The sequence below is a fragment of the Arvicanthis niloticus genome, chromosome 2, assembly GCF_011762505.2.
Source record: "Arvicanthis niloticus isolate mArvNil1 chromosome 2, mArvNil1.pat.X, whole genome shotgun sequence".
NCBI classification, from domain to species: Eukaryota; Metazoa; Chordata; class Mammalia; order Rodentia; family Muridae; genus Arvicanthis; species Arvicanthis niloticus.
In genome coordinates, this window is record NC_047659.1 from 125325155 (window position 1) to 125342258 (window position 17104).

Genomic DNA, 17104 nt, shown 5'->3' on the forward strand with positions numbered 1-17104 from the left:
AGGATCCACAGGGTGGAAGGAGAGGACAGAGTCTCACAAGCTGTCTTATGACCTCCACACGTTCTCCAGTGCATGCATGCATCTACACATACACACAAATAAATGTAACTTTTAAAATTATAAATGGGCCAGGAGTGGTAGTGTACATTTTTAATCCCAGCACTAAGGAGGAAGAAGCAGGTGGATCCCCAAATTCAAGGCCAGATAGATCTACAGAGTGAGTTCCAGGACAGCCAGGGCTACATAAAGAAACCCCTGTCTCAAAACAAAACAACCAAAAGTAAATAAAAAGAAAGAAAGAGAGAGAGAGAGAAAGAGAAAAAGAGAGAAAACAAAACAAAAACATACAGAGGAAAATCTAGGAACACTAGGGAGGCTGAGACAGAATTGCTATGAGTTTTAGGATAGCCTGGGCTAAACTATGAGGCCTTGTCTCAAAAGAAGAAAAAAACTAATTAAAATACAAAACAAGGAGAAAATCTCTGGTTAGTAATCAAAATTAACAATTTATTGTCAAGAATCTTACATGCATACATATAAAATTTTAATGAAAACAATTTCCTCGATGGTTTAGAAGAGACTGTAGGGGGTTCTGTGAATATCGCTGACTTAGCATCTGTAGCCTTGCCACAGTACCTTCTGTGTAACAGATGATGTGCGAGACCCAGGGTTGACCAGCTAGCTAGGAAATAACCCTTCCCAGTATGTTTTAGTTATTTATTTTTATGTTATGTGCATCGTTGTTTTGCCTGCATGTATGTCTGTGAGAGGGTGTCTATAACCCCTGGAACTGGAGTTAGAGAAGGTGGTCAGCTGCCACGTGGGTGCTGGGAATTGAGCCCAAGACCTGTGGAAGAGCAGCCCGTGCTGTTAGCCACTGAGCCATTCCACCAGCCCCCCATAAACATGTATTATAGTAAGTCAAAAGATCGGTTTTTCATAAGACCTATTAAAAATCAACAATGAAAACAAGCTCGTTAGTGAGCAGCCCATCTGTCCCTTTAAACTCATCTAGATGCTATAATCCTGCAATGACGCAAGAGTCTGAAAACTTCCATCTCACTGTCCTGCCAGCAGCTGGAGACACTAGCTAGCAAAGAACTAGGCTGAAGGAGTACTTTGACCTTACCTACCATGTAAATCTGAATAGATGGTAGAGGGATGCGTTCTGAAGAAATCCTCAAAATATCGTATGAATTTCACAGGCCAGAAGCTTTAAAACAAATCTATGAGCTACACAAAGAACAAAGGCATGTAAAAGACTTTACCCATTTGCTGTATTTCAAAGGTCCAGTGAATCCCATGGCTTCTATTATCTTTGTGAAGGGACCAACCTTCTCCTCAACAGGCTGCAGGGAATCTTGGGTAGTAGGAAGCTACTTAAACAAAGAGAAAGAAACCAAAATTAGTTACAGAAATTTTCTAAACAGAATGCTTTGGTTTGATTGCTCTAAGGACACGTTTATTGCATAGGTTTCTTTTCACTTTGACTTCTTCTCTTTTGCCTGAGCTCTTGATTTCTTTTTAATGATCTGGGGACTTTGTTTGGTGTTTGTTTGCTCTGAGCATTCTGTTATGTTTTACTGTAGAGCTGGGGAATCAAACCCAGGGCTTCACATTCTAGGCAAGTGTGCTTTCATGGAGCCAGACTCAGAGCCCTCGAGTAAGTGCGCAAACACGTCTGAACCAGTACCTAACAGATATCCTCCAAATTACAGAGCAAGATGTACCCACCTCAACGACCACGCACCTGTGATCCCATGATTAGGAAAGAACAGACTAGAGGTATTATGAAAAAGAGAGAGAGAGTGCAGTGGCTTACAGCACTGGCTGCTCTTCCAGAGGACTTGGGTTCAATTCCCAGCACCCCTATAGCAGCTGACAACTGCTTATAGACATATAACTCTAGATCGAGGGGATCTGATGCCTTCTTCTGGCCTCACAGGGCTCCAGGCTCACACATGGTGCACAGACATACGTTCATTACACATAAAATAAAAATAGAAGGGAAAGGAGGGGTAGGAAGGGAAATGTAAGGAGAGGGCAAAGGGTTGGGGAGAAGGGTGAGAGTGGAAAGGACAGGGAAAGATTGAGGACAAGAAGAAGGGGAGGAGGAAGAAGAAGGGGGAAGGAGGAATCCCAGCAGGATTGCTGTGAATTCAGTACCATCCCAGAGCATAGTGTGAGACCGATCCAAAGAACAAAATAAAAACAGAAAATTAATTACTTCTTGAAGAAATAAAAGGTTGGGTAGTAGTGGTGCATGCTTTTAATCCCAGCACTTGGGAGGCAGAGGCAGGTGGATTTCTGAGTTTGAGGCCAGCCTAGTCTACAGAGTGAGTTCCAGGACAGCCAGGGCTATACAGAGAAACCCTGTCTCGAAAAAACAAAACCAAACAAATAAACAAACAAACAAAAAACAAAAAAAAAACCAACAACAAAAAACAAAACTAAAAAATAAATAAATAAAAGGATTCAGCCCCAGAAATGTAGACTGAATCTGAGTCAAATTAAAGAACCTGTGCTAACAAACCCGTCCTCTACAAAGAAAGGTAGATTATTCACCCAATAAGAAAGGCTTACATACGTCTATTTTTAACTTGTACAAAATCCATGAACAATTGTTTTCCTCTACAGTATTTGTAAACAAGAGTCTACAGTGGGGAAAACTCAGGCTATAAGCTCAGAAGAAGGATGTTCACATAGTTATTAGTGTGTCTCTCACCATCCACTGTAACCTTGGCTAAATCCCTGAGCTCACCGACCACATTCACTTAACACAGTCTACAGCAGAGAACAAACTCACCTTACTTGTGCTGTGGTATTTCCTACTCTGCAGTGTGTCCGCTCCAACAATCTGTTCTGTTCCCACACACATTCCAGACTGATTCTTCTGGAGCCACTGAAGGATGAACAAACAAATGTAAGTAACACTGAGAACTACTTAGTGAAGTTAACCCAACAGGAGCTGTTCTGGCTGTTTCTACCCAACCTTGCTTAGCCCAGCATCCAGTAAGGGATCATCAGGAGGATCCATGATCAGCACCCAGAATGGTGTCTGGTACATGGAAGGTGCACAATAAATATCTATTTATCTATTTAATAATATGTGAAGTTGGGTGTGATGGCTCCCACCTGCAATGTCTGGAAGGCTGAGGCAGGAGGATTGCTATGAGTTCAGTACCATCCCAAAGCATAATGTGAGACTGACCCAAAGAACAAAATAAAACCATAAAATTAATTACTTCTTGAAGAAATAAAAGGATTCAGCCCTAGAAATACAGACTGAATCTGAGTCAAATTAGAGAAATAAAATTGTAATAGAAAAAAGAACTCTGCCAACAGTCAGGTCTCTCTGAGTTCCAGGTCAGCCTGGTCTACAGAGTGAATTCCAGGACAGCCAGAACTACACAGAGAATCCCTGTCTCAAAAACAAAATAAACAGACAAACTTGGGGCTAGAGAGATGGCTCAGCTGTTAAGAGCACTGGCTGCTCTTCCAGAGGTCCTGAGTTCAATTCCCAGCACCTACAGTAGCTCACAACTATCTGTAACTCCAGTTCTAGAAGATCTGACATCCTCATACACACATACATCAAGATAAAACACCAATGACGATAAATGAAAACAAATTTCAAAATAAAACAAACCAAAACCAAAAAAAAAAAAAAAAAAAAAAAAAAAAAAAAAAAAAAAAAAAAAAAAAAAAAATTCCTGCTTCTGCCACCTAAAAGCTCAGCGGCCATTGACAGCTTGCTGCACCTCGGTTACAGTGCGGCCTGGATGGGAACAGTATGGAAAGTGCATCTCCCAAAACAGGGACTCAATAATAAACCAAGTGGCAGCCACCACCAGGTCACCACCCTTTCCTTTCAGTCACACTGCCTTTGACAACAATGTGGGAGTGCACAACCAATTATAGTCGTGTGCCAGGGCTATGCTAAACGCTTTACAAATTCTTTGATCCACCCTACAATTCTATTTGGTTAGTATTGTTATAATCAAGAATACAGTTTGGAAAATAAATTTCTATATGGAAGCTCTAGAACAGTGAAAACAGAAATATCCAGTAAGAGACAGTAAATCAAGGTACTATCACTCACAAAACTAAATGATCAAGAATTGAACCCAGGGCATTGTACTTGTAGGGCAACCATTCTGCCCTGGATTAAAATTTCAAAATCTAAATATACATATATATGTATGAATAATTTTTAACTTTATTATTTATTTATTTATTTTTAGAAAGGGTCTCATGTGAACCAGACTAGCCTCAAACTCAGTATGTAGCTGAGGCTGGCCTCTTGGTGCCTCTACTTCCCAAGTGCTGAGATTACAGTGTGTTGTTATTGTTGTTGTTATTGTTGGCGACAGGGTCTCACTATGTCCCTCTGGTTGTCCTGGCCTTGAACTCACAGAGCTCTGCCTGCTTCTGCCTGCCTCCCGAGTGCTGGGACTAGAGACATAGGCTACCACCCCTGGCTATAGTGCTATTTTTAATATGGCTTTAGGTTCATAGCAAAACTGAGCAAAAAAGCACAGGGTTCCCATATAAACTGTCCTCCTTTCCCCACAGTCCCTCCTACTGTCAGCATCCCATCCCAGTGGAGTACTTCATTACAATGAACCTACTTTGACTGTCACTGTCCACTCAAAGGCCATAGTTTATACTAACACTGACATGAAAAACGCAATTTCTTTTATTCTTTAATTTTAAAAACATAAGTAAAATTACAAACACAATCATGAATGCTTGTGGGTAAATCTAAGAAGTAACACCTAGGAATGAAAGGGTTATTTGGTTACATTAGAATTGTGGGTAGCAGATTAGGAATGTAAGTTAGTAGAACACTTTGCCTAACATGGGCAAGGCCTTGGGTTTGATCTCCTGAACCACAAAAGAAAGAGGGGGGAGGAGGGGGGAAGGAAGAAGAAGTTATGGGTGAAGGGGGGGAGGGAAGAAGGAGTTATGGGTGAAGGGGGGGGAGGGAAGGAGTTATGGGTGAGCTTGGGAATTCAGTGTCCAAATTCCCAGTAATATTTTAATTGCCTTTACTAAAGGGGCTGTGGGGTGGGTGGGAGCTGGGCATGGTGGCACATGTCTTTAATCCCAGCCCTCAGGATGCAGAGAGGCAGGAGTTTGAGGCCAGCCTGGTCTAGATACATAGAAAGTTTCAGACAGGACATTGTCTCAAGGAAAAAAAAAAAAAGATGGGAGGGAGAGAGGGTTAACCCCTCAATTCTGCTTTATTCCAAAAAGAAAAGGGATAAATAAAATCAACAATGATTTTCCTGTTTCATCTTAATAAAGGAAAAATTTATTCTCATTGTGGAATAGTACTATTTGAATTTCTTTCCAAACAAGAATATTAAAAGATTAGTCAGACTTATGCTTTAATTCTCAAGTACCAAGCAGGCTTTGTGAAATACAGACTAAACACAACACCCTCCCATGACGTCACATACATCAGTGTAATGGCCCATCTAGAACGCAAAGCACTTAAACCGCCTCAGAGAATGGGGTGGGTGTAGCCTGAGCTGGGCTTCTCCCCAGTTAGCATCAGGTCAGGCATCTTTCTCCAGCCCCACAGCTCCACAGTGGTCAATGGATTCCTTCTCCCTACTTCACTGAACTGCTGAAAATCTGAGCCATGCCAGGACAACGCCTTCCACTGCCCTGTTCATCCACACACACACACACTTACCTCCTGGACCACCCTTCCTGCTGCTGCTCCCTTCAAAACGGACCTTAGAACACCTCAATTCATCTTTCAAAATAACTGGAGCATCACTTTTTCAAAGAGGCCTTCCTTTGTTTATTTGTTTGTTTCTTTTCTTTTCTTTTCTTTTCTTTTCTTTTCTTTTCTTTTCTAGGCAGGGTCTCATGTAGCCTAGGCTATCTCTGAACTCACTGTGGAGCTGAGGTTAATCTTGATTCTCCAGCTTCCACTACCAACCAATGAATGACAGGCATTGGCAGCACGGCCCAACTTTCTGTGGTGCTGGGGATCCAAGCCAGGACTTGGAACATGCGAGGCAAGCAGAGGCCTTCCCTAACCACTTTATCAAAAAGCAGGTAGCATTATTCTCTGCCAAACAGTAGCCTGTCCACTTCCTCCGTGGTACTCAAAAAGATACTTGATGGTAAAAACTGCCTCTCTCATTAGAATCAAGTCCAACTCCAGGCACATGGGAGACACAGAAATATTTGTAGATGAAACAAATCCTACCATTTGCACAATATTTATTTGACTACCCATCTTTGACCACATATACTCCATAGATACATGTGTCATGTTCAAGGTATGCCAGTCCTCATACAGGTTTTGGGATAGAAATGAATTTCTGTCCTCAGAGAGCTCATAGTCATACAAGAAAAGGGGGCCAGGGGAGAAGAAAGAACTTAGCATAAAGACATATCACACTGAAATTGTCGCTGGACAGAGAGAAGTACGCTGCCCCAGTGTGAGGAAGGGTGGGGAGGACCCTGAACAGACACTCCTGGTGCAAGGACAGATTTTTTGGTAGAATCTACTAGGTAAGGTCAATGCCCGGCATGTAAGACTCGGGAATGCTACATCCTTCTTCAACAGAAGCGTAAGTGTGCACTCACAGTAGCAGTAGTCAGGGAAGGCCCCAAGCAGAAACAATCACAAAGGCCAACCACAGAGGAGCTTAGTGCATTACAGTACAGCCATATAATAAAAGACTGTGCAAGCAATTCCCCAGGACCAGAAAGTACATGTTACATGAGAATCAATCAACTATTGCTACAAAGAACAGAATTATTAGATCTCTCACACGAGGCTGAATGACAGCAGACAAACACAAGAGGCTGCAGAACAGGCATCTAATGGAGAAAGTATGGAATGCAAAGCAAAGTTCTGTTAACTGTGGAGTGGGCAGTGGCTAACAGAGAATCAAAGAGGCTTCTGTGATCTTGATGAAGTGTTTCAGGGTTTTTTTGGTTTGGTTTGGTTTGGTTTGGTTTTGTGACAATAGTCTCACATAGCCCAGGCTAGCCTCAAAATGCACAGTGTAGCTGAGGATAACCCCCTGATCCCCTTGCCTCTACTTCCCAAGTGCTAGGACTTCTGGCATGTGGTTTATGTGCTGCTGTGGACTGAGCCCAGAGTTTCATGAATGGCAGGCAAGCACTCTACCTGTTGGCTTAACTGCCACAGCTCCTGTTGTCCTCTTTATCTGGATGCTGGGTGTGTTTACTTTGTAATAAGTTGTTACACTGTGTACTTGTGATTTGTGCCTTTTCCTAGGTTTCTCTTATATCCCAATAAGAACATGCAAGATCCATTGAGATTTGGAATAGGCAGTATAAGCAACAGAACTCAGAAACAGGAAACAAAGACCTGGAATCATTAGAAAATGCCTCCTAGAAGTGGGCAGAGCAGAAAAGTCAGAATCAGATTAGGAACCAGGGTGGAGTGAAAGAGGCTCCAACTCTCTCCTAAGTGTTCTCAGAACCAAAACTAGATCCTGTATGCAAGAGAGATGTCCAAACGATAATGTGAAAAATTTAACACAAATGTATAGGTCTGTTCCAGACAACTGCAGCAATAAACTCTTGCAAATGGCTCCAAGCTAAAAAGAATGTAAGATTTTGAAACTGAGTATGGCAGAGCACACCTTTAATCCCAGGACTCAGAGACAGAGACAGGAAGATTTCTGTGAGCTCAGGGCTAGCCTGGTCTATAGAGTGAGTTTCAGGACAGCTAGGGCTGCATAGTGAGACCCTGCCAGGTAGGTAGGTAGGTAGGTAGGTAGGTAGGTAGGTAGATAGATAGATAGATAGATAGATAGATAGATAGATAGATGAACAGAAAGAATATAAGATTTCACACAACAGAAGGCTCAGCAAGCAGAAGCCCTTGCACAGAAGCCTGTCAACTTGAGTTCAATCCAGATTCTGCAAGGTGGCAAGAATGAAGTCTTAAACAGAAAGGGGGATATGAGTGGAAACTTCTAGTTCTTTGGAAAGACAGTTATGTCAAGTATATTTTTCTGGGGCACACAGGTGAAAGGCTGTCTTGCTAAAGCAAACACGTAAAAGAATGTTTTCCTGAAGCAGACACAGGTGAAAGGACACTTGATGAAGGACTATAAATATGACCCCACAGACTGTGGAAGATGAGCACTGAGCCTTGGTTTGCTTTGCTCCACCTCACTATTCTTTGATAAAGACACGCATGTATTGGTACGCCTTACATAGTGTTGTTGAATTCAACATGTAAGAACACCACCATTGAGAGAAGAAAACTCGCCCAAGAACTGCTCTCATGGTTCCTGCCGCAGCTTCCCGCTTCTGCAGCCTCGCCTCAGGCTGGTTGGAGAGCCTGGTGGTTTCTTCAGGATTGGACTGAAGCTGCTGCTTCATGCCTTGTGTCTGCCTGTCTAGAGGACTGGTCTGTAGCTGCTGAGTTGTATTTGGTGTTTGCTATGGGACTGAACTGCTGCCAAAGAAGATCGAGCTCACCCCCAAAGAACTATTGCTGAACAGATCCACATCCCCCATATCCTAGTAACTTTTCTCTTCACTACCTCTGCTGGGTGGTGAGCTAGAGGAGAGATTGAACCCTTATTTAAAAGCAGGCACAAAAACTTTAGGTCTACAGTGAAGTCCTGAGACTTCTGACTTTCCCATGAGTTCTGCAGCATATGTACACCTGTACTGTAAAAGAAATGAAATCCAAAAAACAATCTCACACTTATTTTTCATTTCCAAAAAGCTTGAGGGCTGGGGATGCTTGGCTAGCACGCACAAAGCCCTGGGTTCCATCCTCAGCACCACACAAAGCTGCTGTGGTAGTGTAGGCCTGTAATGACAGGGGCAGGCACAAAAGCAGTTCAAAGTCATCCACTCCTATACGACAAGTTCAAGACTAGCCTGGGACATATGAGTCAACGAATAAATAATACAGTAAATAAGTAAAACACAACCAAAAGGTCCTGAACGTGAAGAGGCCCCCATGCTTGGCAGTGGGGTGACTGGGGCAGAGACAGGCTCAAGCAGGTCTTGAATGTTGTGGGTACGTGGCTCACAGTTCAGCAAAGCTGTGAGCTCCACCAGGGCACAGCCCTCTTATACTCCTTTTATTCTCTGCCCCAGTACTCAACACTATTCTGGGCATGGAATCAGTACTCAATAAAAACTAGGTAGTTCTTTTTTTTTTTTTTTTTTTCTTCTACTTTGTTCAAAGAGAAGGACAACCTGGAGACGGTCCAAAAAAGAACCACAGAATGATCAAAGAGAGGAATAACAGGTCCTAGTGGAAAGGTTAAAATGAGCTGAAGTTGTTTAGCTTGGAGAAAAGGCAGCTGAAGAATTAAGGAGTAACTTAGAATAACACCGGGGCGGAAGACGGAGAGCTCTCCCCGTCCAGCTTTTTCACTTCAGAGATGAGGAAACTAAAAGCAAGGGAGAGGTTGCAATTTAGTGAAGGTAGGTTAGGCAATTTTTGAAAAATTTTCACTTTGTAGTGAGAATAAATTTACTCCAGTAGCATGAGCTTAAGTGGTAATAAAAATAGCAGTTACAAAGCTGGGCGTGGTGTGCGTGCCTCTGGCCCCAGCACTGTGGGGCAGAGGCAGGCGGAGCTCTGAGTTGGTTAAGCCTGGTCTATAAAGCAAGAGAGCCTGTCTCCACAAATAAATTCTCAGTCAATAAAGGTAGGACTGACAGAGGAAGGCAACACTAGGCAGAACCACTGCAATGATTCCTAGTGTCAAGAACCATCAGGAGAACTATGGAATCATCTAGCAGTCCGATTTGGACATAGCTCCAAAAGTAGCATCACAGAGAGACCTTCCCAGACCTGAGTCCACTACAGTATTCACAGCAAGAGGTGCAAGCAACCCAAACATCCAATGTATCTCATGAATAAAGAAAATGCGATACACAACCCACACAAGGAGAAATCCTGTTGCATGCCTACGGTAGGGACGAACCTAAAAAACCTTAAGCTAAGTAAAATAAGTTACTGTACTTATATGTGATCATCAGTGTGCTCAGACTCCCTATTGAAAATGAGGGGAAAGTACGCTGGGCGTGCTAATGCACCCTTTGATCCCAGTACCGGGCCAGCCCTGTCTTCAGTGATCGATCTGGGACAGCCAGGACTAGACAGAGAAAGGAAACTGAAAAAAGATGCTAATAAAATTAGAGTCTATAATGCCAAAAAATGAAACAATTTACATTTTCAATAACAAATAAAGGTTATCTAAACAACATGAATAACATCTGCTCAAGTGTGTGAAAAGGCACCAGAATATACATTCTATGTATATTTGATATTTGTTAAGGTACTTAAGTCTTTCTTTCTTTCTCTCTTTCTTCCGTCCTTCCTTCCCTTCCTTCCTTCCTTCCTTCCTTCCTTCCTTCCTTCCTTCCTTCCTTCCTTCCTTCCTTCCTTCTTTCAGTGCTAAACTGCACATAGTCCTTCATGCATGCAAGAACCTGAGCTATACGTAAGGGTCAGAGACAACTGTATCAGGGTACCTAAGGGTCAGAGTCAGCCCTGACAGGGCAGCTAAGGAAAAAATTAATATGTACACATTTCCATAAATGGAAGAGCCCAGCAGAGATGAAAATATTGACATTTTCAGATTTGAAGTAACAAATTATTTTATTTCCTTCATTACTAAAGGATTATATGACTAAGCGAGGCGGTGGTGGAGCCCGCCTTTAAATCCCAGCATTCAGAAGGCACAGACAGGCAGATCTCTGAGTTCGAGGCCAGCCTGGTCTACAGAGTGAGTTCCAGGACACCCAGGACTACACAGAGAGAACCTGCCTGAAAAACCACACACACACACACACACACACACACACACACACACACACAAAAGTGGTTTTGTTTTTTTTTTTTGTTTGTTTGTTTGGTTGGTTGGTTTTGGTTTTGGTTTTGGTTTGGTTTGGTTTTGGTTTTGGTTTTGGGTTTGGTTTTGGTTTTGGTTTTGGTTTTTTTTGTTTGTTTGTTTTTTGAGACAGGGTTTCTCTGTATAGCCCTGGCTGTCCTGGAACTCACTCTGTAGACCAGGCTGGCCTTGAACTCAGAAATCCACCTGCCTCTGCCTTCCAAGTGCTGGGATTAAAGGCGTGCACCAACACTGCCCAGCACAAAAAGTGTTATAAGACTCACAAAACAATTAAAAGACTAAAACCCTTTAAAGAACTCAAGGTTCAAGATATCACAATGTAACTAAGGCCTTAAATAATCATGTCTTGGGGGGCTGGAGAGATGGTTCGGTGGTTAAGAGCACTGGCTGCTCTTCCAGAGGACCCAAGTTCAATTCTTAGCACCCACAAGGCAGCTCACTACTGTCTGTAACTCCAGTTCCAAGGGATATGGCACCCTCACACAGACACATATGCAGGCAAAAAAAAACAATGCACATAAAAATAAATTAATTAAAAAAAATCATGTCTTGGATTTTATGTTCATAAAGAAAAGAAAATATTTTGTCACCCAAAGAAAAGTAGCACAAGGCAATTTAAAAAAGAAAACTGGAAAGTTAACTCTAAGATGACTCTCTGGAAAAGTCCCCAGCAGTAAAAACCATCACACTGTAACATGCTATCCTCAGCTAAGTTTCACCACTGGAGGATTTAGAAGCAACGCCCTGGATACCATACTGAAACAATCCATCTTAAACCAACACCACAGAGACTCAGAGTACTCGCCTGGGGCTTCCCCATCCCACAGTATGGTTGGCACATAAATAAGATTTCATACCAACCAAACTAACAAACTTTATGGAGCTGGAGAGACAGCTTAGTGCTTAAGAGAACCGACTCCTCTTCCAAAGGACCTGGGTTCAAGTCCTAGCACCCACAATGCAACTCACAACTGTCTATAACTCCAAGATCCGACACCTTCACACAGACATACATGCAGGCAAAATACCAATGCACATGAAATAAAAATAAATAAATTATTTAAAAACAAAACAGGATTTACCTGGGAGGAGCTGGACAGAGTCTTGCTCCACTGTCTTTGGGTAGGAGATACTGATACCAGTTGGCTGCATATTGGAATCCACTGGGAGATGCTAGTCTGGTTCCTCTAGAAAAAGAAAACATTGTCAGGAATCTGATTCAGTAGAGTGAACTGGTGACACTGTGAAACAGTAAGAATTACATCCTTAGCCTAGGTAGTGGCCCACACCATTAATTCCTGCCCCTGGGAGGCAGAAGTGATGAGTCTCTGTGAGTTAAGGCCAGCCCAGGTTGAGGAAGAAGAAATACATATTTAGCCTTCAAGTCTGGCTCCTAGCCAGAGTTCCTAAACCTCCTGTAATTCAGGCATGAGTGTTCTATCTTCTGTAGCAACCACTTCCAAAAACTTATGAGTTGATGCTAATGACTTGACTCTGAAGACAGAGGACTGGTTGGGTAAAGGAACTCACCACTTCAACCTCACAATTGCCAGAGTGATGAGTGACACTGAGCAACCTGGGTGTGTAGTTACTACCCTAATCATACAAAGAAATATGTGTGTATCTATAACTTCCCAATGTCATAAAGTTAATAAATGGCAGCTTTCAGATTAATACTGGAACCCAGGTAGTCACTTCAGATCCCATGCACATTTAAGAGATCAAAAAAAAGAACAGGTTACCTTGAAGGTCCTTCTAGTTCTAATACTGGAAGTAGAACCGTTAGGAGAGTTCTGAACCAATTAAAATAGAATTGGGGAAGGGGGGAGTTGGTTTAGTGGCTAAGAGCACTGGCTGCTCTTCCAGAGGACCCAGGTTCAATTCCCAGCACACACAAGGTAGCTCATAACAGTCTGCAACTCCAATTCCAGAAGATTCAATGCCCTCTTCTGGCCTCTGCTGGCACATGTACATACATGGGTGTTTCTTGTTTTGTTTTGTTTTTTTGTTTTTCGAGACAGGGTTTTTCTGTGTAGCCCTGGCTGTCCTGGAACTCACTTTGTAGACCAGGCTGGCCTCGAACTCAGAAATCCGCCTGTCTCTGCCTCCCAAGTGCTGGGATTAAAGGCGTGCACCACCACTGCCCAGCTACATGGGTGTTTCAAACACACACACACACCATATCTGAGGAAGGCACAATCACTTGCTGCCATGCCTACTGAGCTGATCCCTTAGCCCACATGGTGGAAGCATAGCTGACTCCTGGGGGTCATCCTTTGACCTCCATACCATGGTGCACATAAGCACATGTATGTACACAAAGATAGATAGATAGATAGATAGATAGATAGATAGATAGATAGATAGATAGATAGATAGATATCACACACACAGACACACACAAAACAATAAAAAATAGCACTTCATAGAAAGAACCATATATTCAGAGTCAGAAAGTACCAAGTCTACTCTTGGCTCCTCCAGTCATAAAAACCACATGAAATAAATAACAAGCTCTATGAGGTTTGGTCACCTCTTCTGTAGATTAAAGATAGAATCCAGCGCCACAACTGCACCTAGTGGTTAAGTTGCACCCAATCCCTGTTTCCTTGAGAGCAGGAGAGTCAGTGATGTGCTGGAGAAAGGCATTTGAATGTTAAATCTTCAGGCACTTCTGTGAATTGTCCCATAATTCACAGATGAGATATGTTTCTAATAGACCATCCACAGAACCTTATTTCCACATGAAAAGAGCAAGCCAACTGGGCAATGGTCATACATGTCTGACCACTTCTCTAACATGGAGGGCAACGGTCACACATGTCTGACCACTTCTCTAACATGGAGGGCAACAGTCACACATGTCTGACCACTTCTCTAACATGGAGGGCAACAGTCACACATGTCTGACCACTTATCTAACATGGAGGGCAATGGTCACACATGTCTGACCACTTCTCTCACAGGGAGGCCAAAGATTCAGTCTGTAAAGTTCTTGTTGTACAAAGGATCTGAGTTCAGCTCCTTAGTAAAAGCCGACAGTGCAGACCTGCAATCCCAGTCAGTACTGGGGAGGAAGAAACAGGAGGCTCTCCAAGAACCCACTGGCCAGCCAATCTAGCCAATTAGCAAGTCCCAATTCAGTAAGAATTCCTGTTTCAACCGGACATGAAACATGAATATATATATATTCATGTATATATACATGAATAATACTCAGTACTAAAGTTCTAGTGTAAGGGTTTGATCCCCAGCTCCTCAACAAACAAAAAACAAACAAACAAAAAAAAAACACATATATACATGTACTATATATATGTATATATACATATATATGTATATGTTTATATATACATATATATGTGTGTATATATATATATATATATATATATATATATATATATACATCTCAGTTGGTAGAGTATCTGCCCAGAGTGCACAAAGCCTTGGGTTTGAGTCCATGTACACCCACAGGAAACTGGACTTGAGGATACACATCTGTAATCCTAACACTTGGCAGGCAGAAGCAGGAGATTCAGAAATTCAAGGTCATCCTTGCTTACATAGAGGGTTTGAGACTACTCTGGGCTACATGAGACTGTCTAAAAAGATTTTAGAAAATGTATTTAATCCAGAATTGAAGTATATACAACAACCAAAATGAAAAACAGCATGGCTCCAAAGCAGAACTGAGCATGAAGGACTGATGAGCCTGAAGATATTTCAATTGAAGTTAACCAGTCTGGGGAACGAAAGAGACCTACAGGATAGCATCAAATGTACCACATATATACAACAGCAGGATCCCTGGGGAAAAGAAAATAAAGGGACAGGAAAAGCAAACCAAAGACAGCAGGAGCAGGAGAGGTGGCTCAGCAGGAAAGAGCACAGGTTGCTTTTCCAGAGGACCTGGATTTGATTCCCAGCACACGCATGACAGCTCACAACCACCTGTAACTTCAATTCTTTTTTTTTTTGTTTGTTTTGTTTTGTTTTTTTTTTTGTTTTTCTAGACAGGTGCTGGGATTAAAGGCGTGCGCCACCACCGCCCGGCTATAACTTCAACTCTAAGGGATCTGACACTCTTTTCTGGCCTCCATGGGCACTGCGTATGATGTATCATGTGTTGACATACATTCAGACAAATACTCATATACATAAAACAAAATCTGTGAATACACACACACACAAAGACAACAAAAAAATCCCACTGTTTATTTACTCTACAATCTAAGAAATTCAACTAGCTTCAAGTAGGACAAACATAGAAAGATACAACATAAACTGTCAAAAGACAGAGGGGGTAAAAAGCGTTGACAGCAGCAAGAAAGAAGCGACTCATCATACACAAGGGGCCTCGGTAATGCTGGACTGATTTGTCCTCAGAAACTGTAGCAGCCAAAAAGCTCTGGGAAGAAATCCTGAAAGTGTTAAATAAGGAAGACTGTCATACCCCGAGCATGTTGTGACATAACTGTAATGCTAGCACCCAGGTCCCCCAGGAAGAGCCATGGCAAGTCTGAGGCTAGTCTAAGTTACACTGTGGGACCCCGTCTCAAAAAAAAAAAACAAAAAAAAAAACGGGGGGGGGGGAGGATGGGAACCAGTAAGTAAAATTTCTAAATCCAGGAAAACCATCAATTGAAAATAAAGTGAAAGGTAAAACAAAAACTTCCCAGATAAGCAAAAACTGAGAGAATGTGTAGACAGTAAACATAACCTACAGAAAAATACTCTTTCCAAACAAACAAACAAGAATGCTGGACAGGTGTCAAGTTGGCTGAGTGGTTAAAAGCACTGTTGTTCTCGCAGAAAACCCGGGTTCAGTTCCCATCACCCACAGTGATTCATAACTGGCTGTTATTCTGGTCTCAGAGGATCCACTACCTTTTTCTGAGCTCAGTGGGCACCAAGCATGCATGTGCTACACATATATACACACAGGCAAACTATTCATATACTTAAAATCATAAAATAATAAAGGGGGGTGCTGGACAGCAAATTCTAATCTATATGAGGAAATAAAATACACTGGTAAAGTTAACTACTTAAATAAATAATTTATTATTATTATTATTATTGTTATTGTTATTATTATTTATTATTATGTCTACGGGTTTTTTGGGGAGAGAAGGGGAGTTTCAAGACTGGGTTTCTTTGTGTAGTCCTGGCTGTCCTGGAACTCATTCTGTAGACCAGGCTGGCCTTGAACTCAGAGATCTCCCTGCCCCTGCCTCTGCTGGGATTAAAGGCACAGACACCACTACCCGACTTAAGTCTCAATTTTTTAATTTAAAAGACACTAATAAAAGACAACCATAAACCTGTTGATATACATATAGAAAGCTGTGATCTGAATGACAGTAGCCTTGTAAAGCAAGGCATAAATACAGCTATATAGAAATATAGTTCTTAGATCTCTAAAATCAGGTTGGTATCAACTCAAACTAAATTGTAATAAATTAGGATACTAATTATATCTCCAGTATAATAACAAAAGAAAAAATCCTCTTCCCCACCTCCCCCCCCCAAATACTGTAAAAACCTTTACCATGGGCTAGGTCTTATAGATAGTGTATCTGCCTATCATAGTAAGGCATTTAAGGCCAGTTTCAGCTACATAGAAAGTTCCAGGAAGACCTACTTGAGACTGTTTTCAAAAAACGAAACAAGTCAGGCAAACAAGTCCTTAATCTCAGCAATTGGGAGGCAGAGAGAGGCAGATCTTCCTCGTAGAGACCCCTTCCTGCCACTCCCCAAAAAAGACAGCCAGGAGGATCAATGCAAGTTTAAGGCCAGCCAGAGTTACAAAGTAAGACCTCACCCCACATCCAAAAAAGCAAACAGCTTGGTCATTTGTCCAGAGTTATAGAAATGACTGATACAGAAGCTCAACATCACTAGTCACTGTGGAAATGTATATTAAAAGTACATACTGTTTCACACCCATTAGAAAGACTAGTATCCAAAACAAAACAAACAAAACCCAAGCATAGAGAAACTGAATTTATTTGTGTATTGGTGGTGGAACTATAAAACAGCACACCAGCTGTCCAGCTCCCAGCATCCACTTCCTGTAGCTCATGACCACTTGTGACTCCAGCTCTAGCGGATTCCACAGGTCATGCACTCATTTGGGGTGTGCACACACACAGTATTAAAAATAAATTTTAAAAACCCTTAAATATAATTCTGTCAGTAGAGTGCTCGGA

General features: G+C 42.0%; 1 protein-coding gene across 2 annotated transcripts in view; it reads right to left on the bottom strand.

Moving 5' to 3' along the window:
* Uqcc1 (ubiquinol-cytochrome c reductase complex assembly factor 1) overlaps positions 1-17104 on the bottom strand; it is a 90183-nt gene that overhangs the window by 69870 nt on the left and 3209 nt on the right. For both annotated transcript variants that reach the window (XM_034495793.1, XM_034495795.2), the window contains exons 2-4: positions 11975-12079; positions 2807-2902; positions 1269-1376 (exon numbers count right to left, since the gene is read on the bottom strand). In XM_034495793.1, the coding sequence (XP_034351684.1) occupies positions 1269-1376; positions 2807-2902; positions 11975-12079 (309 nt within the window). The remainder of the gene's footprint in view (positions 1-1268; positions 1377-2806; positions 2903-11974; positions 12080-17104) is intronic.